Below are 14641 nucleotides of genomic sequence, written 5' to 3'. Positions count from 1 at the left end.
CATGTCTCCTGCGTCTAGTACCCCGATCGAGGATTTCACTGGCATGCACCAGGCCAGTGAAAGCGAAACCGAGAATGGCAACAACACTGAGCCAATGGCTCAAATCGCTCGATCCTTCTCCCTCACGAGAACATACTCGACTCTTTCTGCCGGCGTCAGCCCCTTTCTACTCCAAGATACCCGCCTCGATCCCAAGTCGCCCAATTTTCACCCCGAGTTCTGGGTCAAGGCCATGCTTCATGCCTTTTCCCAAGACCCCGAAAAGTTCCCACGTCATACCGCCGGCGTATCTTGGCGAAACCTCAACGTTCACGGGTTTGGTGATCCAACCGACTACCAGAAGGATGTCTTGAACGTTCTCTGGCGTAGTCCTCTTAGTGCACTCAACTGGCTCGCGAATCGGAAGCGAAAGATTCAGATCATCAATGAGTTTGATGGTCTTGTCGAAAGTGGGGAGCTATTGCTTGTGCTCGGACGTCCTGGAAGGTACAGTATGAAGTCATCCCTACCAATGCTCTCTCTTACCCCTGTATAGTGGTGTCTCGACCCTGCTCAAGACCATTGCTGGCCATACCCATGGCCTCAACATGGAAGACACCTCTGAGTTCAACTATCAAGGTAGGTATCAACTCTAATCCACCTTGACATGATACTAACCCCTAAGGTGTCCCATGGGACCTGATGCACAGCAACTTCCGTGGAGAGGTGGTATACCAAGCAGAGACCGACATTCACTTCCCTCATCTTACCGTCGGAGAAACCCTCCTCTTTGCAGCCCTTGCACGTACGCCACAGAACCGTGTATCCAACACGTCTCGAAGAGTCTACGCCGAACACCTTCGCGATGCTGTCATGGCCATATTTGGAATCAGCCACACCATCGATACAAAGGTTGGCGACGACTTTGTCAGAGGTGTCAGCGGAGGTGAGAGGAAGCGAGTCAGCATCGCCGAGGCTACTCTCAACCAGAGCGCCATCCAATGTTGGGACAACAGCACGCGAGGTCTGGACAGTGAAACCGCCCTGGGTTTTGTCAAGACACTTCGTCTGGGTACAAAACTGGGAGGCACCAGCGCTATTGTTGCCCTCTACCAGGCCAGTCAGGCAGCCTACGATGTATGTGACAGCCAGGCACTCGTTCACAACTCATAGCTAACTGCCGTGTAGGAATTTGACAAAGTCTTGTTGCTGTACGAAGGTCATCAGATCTACTTTGGTCCCCGAGAAGAAGCCAAGAAGTATTTTGTTGACATGGGCTACGAGTGTCCTCCTCGTCAGACCACGGCCGACTTCCTCACCTCCCTGACAAACCCTGACGAGCGCATTGTACGGCCTGGCTTTGAAGGAAAGGTGCCCCGTACCTCGGAGGAGTTTGCCGACGTTTGGAGGATGAGCGCGCACAAAGCCAACCTTATCCATGACATTGCGGCGTTTCAGACCCGATATCCCGTGGGTGGCGAAGAGGTTGAGAAGCTCACAAACATCAAGAAGGCCCAAAAGGCACCATTCATGTATGGAACTCCCTCCTCCCCGTGTATCGTTCATACTAATCCTCCCAAGGTCCAAGAAGAGTCCATTCACCATCTCCGTACCCATGCAGATCCGCCTGTGCATGACCAGGGGAGTCCAGAGGCTCCTCGGCGACAAGACCTTCTTTGTAGTCACCGTGGGAGGAAACTTGTTCATGTCATTGGTCCTCGGTAGCGTGTACTTTGATCTCGCTGAAGCTGCCGAAACCATGAACAGCAGATGCTCCGTCCTCTTCTTTGCCATCCTGTTCAACGGTTTGAGCAGTTCCCTGGAGGTATATGATTAGCCGCTGTCATGAACCAAGCTTACACTCTTAGATCCTGTCATTGTACGCCCAACGACCAATCGTAGAGAAGCACTCGAGATATGCAATGTATCGCCCCCTCTCAGAAGCTATCTCATCCATCATCTGCGATCTGCCATCCAAGATTCTCTCGGCCCTTGCCTTTAACCTCCCGCTCTACTTCATGGTCAACCTGCGTCGCGAGGCCTCTTACTTCTTCATCTTTCTCCTCATCGGTTTCACAACTACATTGACCATGTCGATGATCCTGCGAACGATTGGACAAGCATCGAAGACGGTCCATTCAGCCTTGGTCCCTGCTGCCATCTTCATCATCGGCCTTGTCATTTACGCTGGTTTTGTTCTGCCTACTCAGTACATGAGAGGATGGCTCAGATGGCTCAACTACATCAACCCAATCGCCTACGGCTACGAAGCTCTGGTCGCCAACGAATTCTCGGGCAGAACATTCCCTTGTCAGACCCTGATCCCTGCTGGCCCTCCCTACGAAAATGCTGGACCCGGAGAGCAAACCTGCTCGGTTGCTGGTGCCGCCCCCGGAGAGAACTTTGTGTCTGGTGATTTTTATATCGGTGCCGTCTACGAGTACTACCACTCTCACTTGTGGAGGTGAATTTTTGCCGCATCACATTCCATTGAACCAGTATACTAACTGGATAGAAACTTTGGCATCCTGATTGCATTTATCTGCTTCTTCTCCTTCACATACCTCATTGCTGCCGAGTTCTTCTCCATGAGCCCATCCAAGGGTGAAGTCTTGATCTTTCGCAAGGCTCACCCTCTGAGCAAGTCCAAGGTGGATGAAGAGACAGGCAACGAACCTGTTGCTTCTTTTCGCGAAAAGAGTCCGGACACAGACACTCTGAAATCCCCTGCGCACTCTCAGACTGCTACATTTGCCTGGAAGGACCTCTGTTACGACATTGTCATCAAGGGACAGACTCGCCGTATTCTTAACTCGGTTGACGGGTGGGTTCAGCCAGGAAAGATTACTGCACTGATGGTAAGCTGCACACAGACATGACAAAACATTGCTGACTTCAAAAGGGAGCTTCTGGCGCCGGAAAGACTACTCTGCTTGATGTGCTCGCCGATCGAGTCACGATGGGCGTTGTCACTGGTGACGTGTCGGTCAACGGATACCCACGTGGAAAGGCATTCCAGCGAACAACGGGATACGTTCAACAGCAGGATATTCATCTTGAAACGTCAACTGTGAGGGAAGCTCTCCGGTTCAGTGCAGTTCTCAGACAACCAGAATCGACCACTACCGAAGAGAAGTACAAGTATGTGGAAGAGGTGATTAGCTTACTGGAGATGGAGCTCTATGCGGATGCAGTCATTGGAGTCCAGGGAGAAGGTTCGTGGTATATACTCCCGTATCGAGACAACTTGCTAATAAGCCAGGTCTCAACGTGGAACAACGGAAGCGCCTCTCGATTGGTGTTGAACTCGCAGCCAAGCCCGAAGTCCTCTTGTTCCTCGACGAGCCTACCTCCGGTCTTGACAGTCAAACCGCCTGGGCTGTTGCCACTCTTGTCCGAAAGCTCGCAGATCACGGCCAAGCTATCCTGTGCACTATCCACCAGCCTTCCGCGGTTCTCTTTCAACAGTTCGATCGTCTTCTGCTCCTCAAGAAAGGCGGCCAGACAGTGTACTTTGGTGACATTGGCGAGAACTCGAGCACCATGACGTCGTACTTTGAGAGAAACGGAGCTACCCCATGTACGGAGGATGAAAATCCAGCCGAATGGATGCTCCGTGCGATCGGCGCTGCTCCTGGCGCTCATACGGACGTGGACTGGGCCGAGGCATGGAAGAACAGCGCCGAGTTTGGCGTGCTTCAGGACGAACTGAAGGTCATGATGAAGCCGACAGCCGCTCAGACGGAAGCTCATACAGTCCAAACGAGCTACGCTGCGTCATTCTCGCAACAATTTCTGTCCTGTACTATGAGGACTGCTGAGCAGTACTGGAGAACGCCCACTTACATCTACTCCAAGATGATTCTTTGCTTCGGAACGGTATGTTGACCCCCTCAGGTTCTGATATATATCTAACAGCAAACAGAGTCTCTTTATCGGCCTTTCCTTCCAAAACTCGCCTCTGTCACTCCAGGGTCTTCAAAATCAGATGTTCTCGACCTTCATGCTCGTTGTCACTTTCGCCTTCCTCGTCTATCAGACAATGCCCGGGTTCATCTCTCAGCGAACCCTCTACGAGGGTAGAGAGAGGTCTTCAAAGACCTACGCTTGGTACAACTTTGTTCTAGCGAATGTCGTTATCGAAATGGTATGGAACTCGGTTGCAGCTCTCGCTGTATACCTCCCTTTTTACTTCCTCGTCGGAATGTACAAGAATGGAGATATCACCGACACGCAGAACGAGCGGGGTGCTTTAATGTTCTTGTTGGTTTGGGCTTTCATGGTTTATGAAGGAACCTTTGCGCACATGGCTGTTGCGGGATCTCCGACTGCCGAGGTCGGAGCTACCTTTGCACTGCTCCTGTTCATGATGACTCTTGTTTTTGCTGGGTAAGTTCCAAGTCTGCACTCATGTATTCAGAACGATGGCTGACCTACTACAGTGTGCTTGTCCCATACTCGGCCCTTCCTGGGTTCTGGACGTTCATGTACCGCGCCTCGCCCATGACATATCTCATCGGAGCCATGCTCTCCACCGGCGTAGGCCTACAGAATGTCAAATGCTCAAACGTAGAGCTCTTGATGTTCAACCCCCCGGCCAACATGACATGCGAGACATACGCTGGACCCTTTGTGCAGATGGCTGGAGGTACTCTACAGAATCCTCAGGCAAACGACACCTGCTTGTTCTGCCCTATCGCGTCAACCGACACCTACCTCGCCACGGTGGATATTCATTACAGTGAACGCTGGAGGAACTTTGGATTGATCTGGGTCTACGTGATTTTCAATGTCTTTGCGGCGTTGATTGCTTACTGGCTGTTGAGGGTGCCAAAGAAGCGTTTTGGGCGCTCGTAATCGGGACTTTTCCCTACTACCACTCCTTCACTGCACTCTAGAATATAGATCTCTGTACTGTTCAACTAGCCAGCCAGCTGGCAAACACTCTTTCTTTCATTTCCCTCCTTTTCATTCTGGTCTATCTAGACTCTTAAATAGAAATTGTCTCAGCAACCCAGAGAGATGTTGCACGAACTTGAGCACCCGGAAACCTCTACAGCTCGTCTCCATAGTTCAAAAAATCTATGTCTATCTACTATCTATTTGCAGACCTGGCTCCTTCTAAGCTACACTAGGTCAATTACTCTTAGACCCACGAGAGGAAAACCCCCGCGAATGGAGAGAGAGGTATCAAGAAGACCTAAGCGCCTGTACTCATCTATTCCTTGAGAGTTTCTGCCAGTTTCTTCCAACAGCATAGCATAGCTGCTAGTCTTTGAGTGTCCCATCTTGAGCAACGTCATGATGCTCGATTCGTCATATTGTTCCGGCGGAACCCCATCCCAGTAAAGGCGCCGTTTGTATGAGTTTGGCAGCCCATATGCATACTTCTCATCGTCCAGGGGGTATAGCTCTAGTTCAGAAAAGGGTAGTTTCCAAATAGCACCCCGAAGTCGTAGTCGCCCCTTGCCATGATGTTCCATGTTGCCTTCCAAGGTTAATTCTTTCGTCCATTCATTTCTGTCATTGGACACAAAGATCACCCCGCATGGCCTTGACGCCCAGGACCAAGAAGGTACTGTGGTTTCTTTAGGATTTAAGCGGACACCTCTTCCTGATCGCCATGCAAGACATTTATCAATAGTCTCTAGCCAGCAGCCACTCGCGTAGTGCGCTCCAGTGATGCCTTCGATCTTGTTGGCCAGGGAGGATATCGCAATCAGCTTATCACTGAGAAAAGTGAACTCCGCCTGAGAATACTGTATTAGCATCTCCATCCATGCCCCGGCAATGAGCTCGTCCTTGGGAATGTTCAGGAGGGTGCCCTGCTTCATCAGATTGTCGTTCCCTCTTGGCGTTGTCCAGACCTCCCATTGTTCGCGTGTCTGATCGTCCGAGTTCCAGTTTGGCTCCCATTCCAATGCCCTATGCTCAGCACACTCCCAGACCAGTGAGTCGCGGGCGAAATAGAGACACCTGGTTGAGAAAGCTCGCTCTTGAACACACCATCCCCTCTTCAGCAGAGGTGAGTTGTCCACGCAGACAGACCGAATTGGCTTGATGGGTAGGATATACATGTACTGCTTTTGCCCGGAGTCGGTGTGGTACGAAAGTGTCACCCCATGTGTGGGGGGATCGACCTGGGCCGGCCGGGCCTTCAGGAAGCCGTCATCGCAGTCTCGTGAGCTGCTCGCACCGATTGTGTAAAAGGCATTCTGATAGTAGGTGCTCATTTTTCCTGCTTCGGTAGCCCAATCCGAGCCTGGGTCTCCCTGATACTCGGACTGGATGATGCAGAGTGCGTCCACCCACAAATATCGGATGCCCAGACTTCTCGTAACCTTGATTGCATCTTGTATGGTACTTGGCAAGGTCTCAGAGCGAAAACCGCCCATCATCTGGCTGTAGTTGGAGCGGGTAGTTCTAACATTGTTGCCCTTGGATCCCCAGCAGTAGGTGAGGGCAATGTACTGATCTTTCTGGGCAGGATGCGTTTCAACCAGGCGCACAGTCAATTTATCTGGATACTGTTGCCCGGTCCCAACGTCGATGACTCGGGTAGGCATTGTGTAGAGCCCTTGCTGCTGACAGCTCTTGTGTTGATCTAGGCATACCTGGCCCCATTCTTTGATGGTAGTAATGAGTGGCTGGTACGAATTCCCTTCGAGAGTTTCTTTAATAATCCTCTTTGATTAGTGTTGCCCTTTTATTTTATTTTATAGATGAAGTACTCACTGAAGACTTGATAACTACCTCCCTCATTGGAAGGGTATTCGGACGATAAGAAGACGGGCGCGTAGCCACCACTGACAATCAGGGCTGGGTGTGACTCGGGATCGAACAGAAGCCAGGTAATTTCCAAAGGCCCCTCCAGCCCTTCCAGATCCGGTGTGTTATAGACCATGTGCTGGTAGATGAGTCGACATAGATCGCATCCATTGGCTTGGGCAGATAGCAGCAAATCAGATAGCTTATCACATATATATACGTTTTCCCCAGGCGATGAATAGGAGGCCCGAAGAGCTGAAAGACATCCTTCGCAAACCTGACCTTTTACAATCGATAGCGGCTTGGCTTGGAGGGTGGCCATTCTTGGGGTGGTATTCATGACTGGAAGGCTGGCGTTGTCGTTGGGCTGAAATGGGAACTGACCTGACATGCACTCGCTGACTAAGATACTCATGCATTGGATAGCACTACAGATTGCTACGACTGAGACAACCTTATATTTAGGGTATTTACTTGCAGAAAGCGTATTCCTAGTTGTGAATGAGTGAGTTAATTAGCCTAGCCCCCGTGTTCACATAGAGTAATATTCGTCCAGAATTGCATGTCTGCTAGGGAAGGCCTGACGAGTCCGGAAATGTAAAGTTAATACTTACCTTACCTGAATATTAAACATTTATTCTTTACCTTAATGATAATACCCATATTACATGGCTGAGAGCTGTAGAGACCAATGTCACCACCCAACACCATCCTGTGTTTTTATCATGCCACACTCGTGGCCCCATCTTATGCACGTCGTCATCTGGCCATCTTGCGGGGTTCCAGGCACCAGCTTCTGTAGCCTCACTTTTGGCCTTTAATGAGGCCCCCCAATCTCTCAGAAGTGACGCGACGATTGGTGCATGACGCCACGTCATACTGTCCAGGATTTCCCGAATCGTAAGCCTGCTTTCAACCCGAATGTGTGTCCGACTGGCGGCCAAGGCGGCCCTCAAATAAGGCGCCTGCATAGTTGATTTGCCTTGTGCAGTGATTGATAAATTGCCTCGGTTCCCCAAAACCAACGTTGAGAAACACTCTCCTAGACACAACAGCCTTGTAGTTGCAGATAAAGGTCAGGATACTAGCCCCTCCATTGTCTGACTTGACTGATGCCCAAGAACCGTAGATCGAACACCAAGAACCGTATCGCAATGTGCACCAAATACCTTCAGTCAAACGCAAAGTGTGCTAACTGTCCAATGAGATGGACAGATGTTGGATTCCCTATGTACTGCGGGCAAGTAGGAGTCTTCTGCGCCAATGTCTCAGAGGTTACCACATATCCACACGTTATCACTAGCATGTGTCAAGCCTGTATAGCACGGGCTCAGATGGCCAATGCAGCTTCTAGACAAGGTTCTGGAACGCGGAGACGCTCAACACGAAGGACCACAAGGAGCTCTACTCGAAGATAGGATGGGAAGGAAGAAACATCTTTATGTAGTGTATTGAAGTGGTACAGATTGAGAACCATATCATTCCACCTCCCAAGGCACAGTAGACCTAGTCTGTATGATATTTGTCATGGAATCCTTAAACGTCTCCCAACGACTAACCTGGTCCATACTGTTGAATTCTGCGACAGCAGGATTTCCACGCTCAAGGTAAAGCACCCCAGCTCTCGCCCAGGCTGAGGTAGTCTTACGTAGGATCCATGCTAGACACTTCCATTCCTCGCTCGAGTACCCCACTAGAGCTAGACTATGATGTCCGCTCTGCAGACTCCCGAGGAGATCTGTAGGCACGATAGGCTCCGTCTCATACAGCCAAGTCGAGAGTCCGAGCAACTGCCACTCGTCCAGGCCAACATTGAAGCCCAGCCAGTCATGAGGTATCTGTAAGGCGTCGAAGCATAGGGTCACTGCTTGAGTGGTTGGTTTGACCTCGGATATGGGAATCCACGTTTTGCTTCCTTTTTGATGAGTTGTTACGTGTGTATTCTCCATGGCCGAGTCAAAGTCGATGTTGTGCATCCATATCCAGAGCGTCTCGATGGCTCCCTCCCATCCCGCCCAGGTCCAAGACGGGTATGCAGTCCGTCGACGGGGAATTGCACCTTGTAGCGAGCGCCCTCTGCCGGACACAACATGTACCCACGACATTCCCGTCACGAGGGTTTGTTGCAACACAGGCTGTCCGTTATATTCTCCAACAAGGAGCGGGATCCCGACAGCTGATGTGAAGAGGACTGAACCTCCTGCCGCTCCGTACTCGGTTCCGAGGTGCATCTTTTGCGAAGAGTTGAGCACGCCTACCACGGCGTTGAGCGAGTCTTGATCAAATCTGACCTGCCGCATGCTGAAGCTGTGTAGCAGAGTTCGAACCTCATCGATATGAGCCGACGGCCACAGGAGACTTGTCAACTCATCGAAGCGAGAAAAGGGCCCAAACTCGAGACGTCTAAAGTTCCGGGGCCTATCATCAAAATCCCAGATGCACTCTCCATAATCGAGACTCTCGGCGCAAGAGATGGCCTCGCATTCAAAGTAGCACTGTTTGTCTGTAAAGACTAGAAGTCTCCTCGATAACCAGGCTTCCTGAAATGTCCATCCACGGGTGCTCCATTTGGAACTCGCCGTGTCTGACAAGGCATCAGGGCCTAGCTCCACGACTTGGTAGTTCCCCTGCTCAATAGGCTGCTGAAATTGCTCTCTGGATCGCCGGTGAGACACGCCGGGCAGACCGTAGGCGGCACTGTCGCCACATGCAGCCACGATGGTCAGCTCAGCCTGGCCATACACCTGGTCCATCTGATTGATTTGCCTCATCTTGACGACTGGGTCCGTTTGATTAATGCAGTACTGATCTGCCCACAGATAGCGAAATCCGAGAGCTTTTGTGACCTGGATGGCATCTAGGATGACTGCCGAGGTCGTGGGTGGTACCTGGACGCCGTTGATCAAGGGTGTTGGAACCACGTCTCCCCACACGTAGCTCAGTGCTATATATGAATACGACATATTCAAAGACTTGATCTCATAGTCGGTGCAGTCGATCAGAACGATCTCGGTGTTGACGTTTGGTTGTGGACGGCAAGATCCATCATGATGCGCCTTGCATTTCTGCAGCCAGTCGGAGGCCAACCGCGAGTCGAAAGTGGGTGGTAGCAGCTTCGGCATGTATAGCAATGAACCGTCTCGTCTTTTGTCGCGAACCGTGGCAACGGGCATGTTATTATCTCTGTTTAGAGACAGCTTTTGGGCCCTCTTGTCTGGAACACTGAAGTCCCTGGGAGTATAAGGATCCGGAACCACCATGAAGACGGAAAAGCCAGCTTCACGACCGAGTTTGTAGGGAATGGCTGAAGTTTGGATCGAGTGAGGGCCAAAAAGTTTGGCGGAGAAGGGCAAGGCCCAGAGGGAGTCACTGCCAGCCATGGTGAGGGTCTCGTTCAGCTCTCCCAACCTGGCCATGTGCTGCTGCTTGTTTTCCCACATGATCTTGCACATTCTGCAGCGACCAAGAGGCCTGTCTTTGAAGCTGTCGCCGAGACTGGCAATGAGTAGACCCCGGCTATCGGCGAGAGCCGTAGGCTGGTAGTCATCATCATCGTCACTTGAATCCCCAGAAGTGGATGAGTGCTCAAGCAGGTTGACTGCCTTTTCAAAATCTATCGCCTGGCAGAACTTGCACAAGTTTTGATCGACGGTAAGCGACTGCCATCTTCTGGCGTTCTCGCAAGTGTTGGGAACAATAGACATGATGAATTCGGGCATAATTTAATAAAAGAGTGAGATTGGATGCAGCCTGACGATGAGGATGAGGTACTTGAACATTAGTCAGGAAGTGCTGTAGCTGCCTTGTGGACTGGGTCGCCCGCCATGCTCCAACAGAACTTGGCATTTTCACAAAAAAATTGAACCTAGGATAGAATTATGGTATATTCCTTGAAATAGGAGGCAAGACGAAGAAAAGAGATGAGGATGAAACAGCTCCATTTTGAGTGTCAAAAGCAAAAGAGACTTTATGCGTGAACCCCCTCCTAGTTCGGACCTTACCCATGCCCTTTAGCCGCCTGGAATTCACTATAGCTATCCATTTGTCGACTTTGCAATGCCCAGTGGAGCGCTGTATAACTGTGACATAGCAACCCATAGGCCTTAGTTTCCTGGCAAGCCCATGGCAAGGATGTGAGCAATGATGAGGAAGCGTACCCAGTAATCAAGCATGTCATCAACTAGGTAGAGATAATTCATGAACAGCTTGCATTCTAGGATCTCTGGATCTAGTGTGGTGATCACTGCTTGCCTCACTGGATTGGACAGGTTTAGAACCGTTGCTGCGAGGAAAGTCACAGTGGACTGATAAGGTGTCAGAATGCAAGTTTTTTTTTACGGCACAGGGGACATTAAATGAAAGGAAAAACTGCTATAACAGGGGGTTAAACTTACGTCGAGAACCTGGGAATTCTCTTTCGCCTTGTGCCAAATAAAACATGCGTACAAGAATAACAGAAACGAAGCGGCCCACCACAACGCCAGGAGTGGTGTGTCGCACTCCTCCAGGCTCTCGATATCTGCCCGAAGTTGAAACTCGCCGTCTTCGTCTGTGGAGAAAGACTTTGACCAGATCAAGTAGCTTTGGACATGAGTGGCAATGGTGAGGTAAAGAATAATTGCGGCGGGAATAAGGAGCGTGTGTCGAACAACAAGGTGGAAGCTTGAGCCTCTCCCAGTCACATGTTCCAGAAAGCCACTACCAAGCTCAAAAAGCGCCAATATCAGAAATATGTCCGCGATATCGAGGAGTGTCGAGGATAGAGCGTCAAGGTGGTTGCTCATGTTAGAAGCCATGTGGTGTGGTTTTGCTTGCGGAATCTCATACGGGCCATGGGGCATGGGTAACCATCGCATCGCAATTTCGAGCATGAGATGTGCGAATTGAAACGTGAGGGCTCTATATCAGTCAGAAAACATGTTAAAATGTCGGAGGGGAGTTGGACACACAGGAAAGCGACTGGGTAGACGATCTTCATGTATGTGAAGGCCAACAGTGCTGGGTTATCCTCGCGACAAGCAAGGGACAAACTCGAAGTCCATAATGCTAGGAGAGGGAGAATCAAGACTCCTAAAGAGATGGTTTGGATCATGATGGAAGACATGCCGTCTCGAATTCCTTCGTCAGAGTCCATCCTAAGACTACTTGCGGGGATCATTTGAAGAAGAGTTGCGGTTTTAGGGTATACTAAGCTGAGTTGGTAAGAAAAATGATCAGTTAAGCACTCCTCGGTCAGGTTTTCTGCTTTATCATCCCCACGGACCCCTCAGTGTTGACATGCAGGCTGTGATGGATGGACTGAATACGAGGTTTCAGGTTTCAGCCATGGCGTTGAAGGAGAGCATATAATACGATGCCAGGCAGCAAGGTACCGGCATGTATTCGTGCCTTGTACTACAGACGTTTCTGTCTTACCCTGCGTTTCCTAGCTGGAGATTCATCCTTTTCGTTTTGAGACTTTTAAAGCGCTGTAGCCACCTGCTGTGACTAATAGATTCAGGCCTGGTTCGTGCCAAATGCCTTTAGTATGGATTTTGGCTCAAGATTTACAAGACACCCCGTTAACTCCGATAATTCTTTGTCCTAGTTCGGTTTCCGACTATTTACGGAGGCTCGTTGAGCCATCAACAACGTGCAGTCAGGGGTAATGTCACTGATGGTGCGTCACCGGCACTAGAGATCCTAACGATACGATTCTGCCCTTGTATGTAGCCGTCTCCGCCATTTCACGGTAGTTGATTAATCCTGGGAACCAATCTTAGAATGGCATCTACCGAGATCTAGAGTGAAGGGACCATGCGGCTGAGGCACTGCCACCACTAATTTGATGTTGGCGTTGGAGCTAGCCTATCAACTCTAGGGACGGACCAGCTTGGTCGCTGCCTAAGCAAACTGGCGTTTCACTTTCCTCCAAATTCATCTTTTCTCTAGGTCTTTCTCTTTTCATTTCTTAACCTATCATCAACGGTATCGGATCCTGACCAGAAATATCATCATCACCTCCCCTCTTTCTATCCTGTCTGAAGGCGCCCAGCAACCACACGCAGAGTCTCATCACCACGCACGATGAAGGTATCAAGAGAAACGCTTTCAGTCGCTGCGACAGTGGCTATCTACCCCGCTCGACTGGTCCAGCTCGGTAGCCTGGTCATCACGGGCTACGCAGTGTGCTACCTCGTTTGGATGCATCACTTTCATTACTGTGCCTTTTATGGCTGCGGAACAAGGGTCCCTGACAGCGTCTCTGTACCGATCGGTGAGGTTCTTTTGATCACTGCTGTAAGAAACAATAACTCGACTTCCCCTTTGTTGTCCCTAACTCTCTCTACCAATACTTGCAATGCTATACGAGGCTGACCCGAACTTTACAGTCCGTCCTCGTCACGCTCGAATGGATGCTATTTGGAACTATCCTGGCCTTCAAAGCACATACAGGGAAGCCGGCTCTGGTCGATACGTCGGCACAGTTTGCCTGTTCCTGTTTCTCGCTGTTCGTCTACTCGATCGGTCTCGTTGCCTTCACATGTATCCCGGCAGTCCGAGCGACATGGCCATATTGCTACGATATGTGGAGGAGCAACGTCTATGACCCGCCCGAGAAATACTTCTGCATTGTGACGCAGAATGCCGTAACATGTGGACTGATCGCATGGTGAGTGTTTTTTTTTATCTGCTGCCTTGCTTAACCCTTTTTTTACGGAGTTAGTTTAGACTTGTTAGCGGCTTAAACTGACACTGGCCAGGATCACCACCATGCTTGTTGCTTTGCTAAGCTTGATTCAGTTCAGAAAAGATCGTGCTATCGGGGCTATTCGACTTGGTGATGATACCCGGTCGCCTGCTGATGCCGACGCCGTGTCCATTCGAGATGTGGCTCTCGATCAATCGACGTGAGACCATCAAACGAATCATCGCTAACTTGGCCGAGTGGTTAAGGCGCTGTGTTTAGGTTCTCATCAGAAACCAAACCCGCAGTGGGAAACCGCGGAGGTTCGAACCCTCCAGTTAGCATTCAGCGATTCAATTCTTTTTTGTTTCTACTTTTTATCATCGTTGAAGTCCGGCTCTTGATTGGATAACTGAGCGAATACTAAAAGGGTTGGTCACAGCTTACCAGGAGGAAGGTATTCCCGCGGTTGAGGGTTGCCAAAGCAGCTGCTTCATTAATGCAAACCTTCCCTATATATCCCGCTCCGTATATTGAACGGTCAATTATATCCGTTTCTTCTCTTTTGAAGCATGTTGACATTTCCGGTTGCCTATCCGCCCTTCACGCATTCCCCTTACCTTACCCGCAAGCCATCAATACGTACCCTTGCTATCAGTACGTGACGCAAACATCAGGTCATTGCAATGCAAGATGTTACCATAGAAGGCTTAGGAAGCAAAGCGTAAGCACAAGTTTCTTCATGCTCATGCGGGCGTAAAAAGAGGGAGCCAACAAGCCCCCGCTGTCTAAAGAGTGTTGGCTTGAACCACGACGGGGAAAAAAATACATGCATAATTCAATAAGGCTATACGCATAGTCTTTCTTATATTTAGCTATTAGTACGCTCATAGCTAAACTGGAAGTTAACTAGTCCTTCTAATCGTCAAGACATGTTGGAAGACCTGCACCAGGACGATACTGTAGACTGTTCCCCGCTCAACAACCCTCCGCTTGATTGGCTTTAAACGCTCACAACCTTGCGTAAACATGACCGCAGATAACTGTAGCTGCATTTCGGGTGTGTGTCGGGTATGCCACTTTCACTGGGAGACGTTTGCCTAGCAGCGGCTGCTTTTGCCAACTGTCCGTAGAAAGCCACGGTTTCAAATGGTTGTTGTTAATTAAATGATTAGTATACAAGGTTCTCCTTCACGTATAAATACGAGTCAAATCGCCCCCCAATAT

General features: G+C 50.1%; 5 protein-coding genes across 5 annotated transcripts; 2 read left to right on the top strand and 3 right to left on the bottom strand.

Annotated features, from left to right (window-relative positions):
* Positions 1–94: 94 nt before the first annotated feature.
* Positions 95–4836, top strand: NECHADRAFT_48689 (uncharacterized protein; the record flags this gene model as incomplete). Its single annotated transcript, XM_003050629.1, has 11 exons — positions 95–486; positions 536–618; positions 665–1116; positions 1168–1532; positions 1573–1804; positions 1848–2443; positions 2495–2837; positions 2882–3194; positions 3242–3858; positions 3905–4368; positions 4422–4836. 11 exons carry the CDS (start codon positions 95–97, stop codon positions 4834–4836), a joined length of 4272 nt encoding a protein of 1423 aa, XP_003050675.1.
* A 269-nt stretch (positions 4837–5105) lies between these two features.
* Positions 5106–7718, bottom strand: NECHADRAFT_85238 (uncharacterized protein; the record flags this gene model as incomplete). Its single annotated transcript, XM_003050234.1, has 6 exons — positions 5106–6572; positions 6791–6921; positions 7132–7191; positions 7222–7238; positions 7362–7366; positions 7416–7718. 6 exons carry the CDS (start codon positions 7716–7718, stop codon positions 5106–5108), a joined length of 1983 nt encoding a protein of 660 aa, XP_003050280.1.
* Positions 7719–8225: 507 nt separating this feature from the next.
* On the bottom strand, positions 8226–10451 carry NECHADRAFT_85237 (uncharacterized protein; the record flags this gene model as incomplete). The annotated part of the gene is made up of 2 exons (XM_003050233.1): positions 8226–8258; positions 8307–10451. 2 exons carry the CDS (start codon positions 10449–10451, stop codon positions 8226–8228), a joined length of 2178 nt encoding a protein of 725 aa, XP_003050279.1.
* Positions 10452–10850: 399 nt separating this feature from the next.
* Positions 10851–11839, bottom strand: NECHADRAFT_85236 (uncharacterized protein; the record flags this gene model as incomplete). The annotated part of the gene is made up of 3 exons (XM_003050232.1): positions 10851–11051; positions 11142–11646; positions 11697–11839. The coding sequence occupies 3 exons, from the start codon at positions 11837–11839 to the stop codon at positions 10851–10853; spliced, it is 849 nt and encodes a 282-aa protein (XP_003050278.1).
* Positions 11840–12813: 974 nt separating this feature from the next.
* On the top strand, positions 12814–13641 carry NECHADRAFT_85235 (uncharacterized protein; the record flags this gene model as incomplete). Its single annotated transcript, XM_003050628.1, has 3 exons — positions 12814–13026; positions 13119–13399; positions 13491–13641. 3 exons carry the CDS (start codon positions 12814–12816, stop codon positions 13639–13641), a joined length of 645 nt encoding a protein of 214 aa, XP_003050674.1.
* Positions 13642–14641: the final 1000 nt, after the last annotated feature.

Source organism: Fusarium vanettenii, assembly GCF_000151355.1.
Source record: "Fusarium vanettenii 77-13-4 chromosome 9 genomic scaffold NECHAsca_6_chr9_2_0, whole genome shotgun sequence".
Lineage (NCBI taxonomy): Eukaryota > Fungi > Ascomycota > Sordariomycetes > Hypocreales > Nectriaceae > Fusarium > Fusarium vanettenii.
This window is presented reverse-complemented; position numbering and strand designations above follow the sequence as displayed.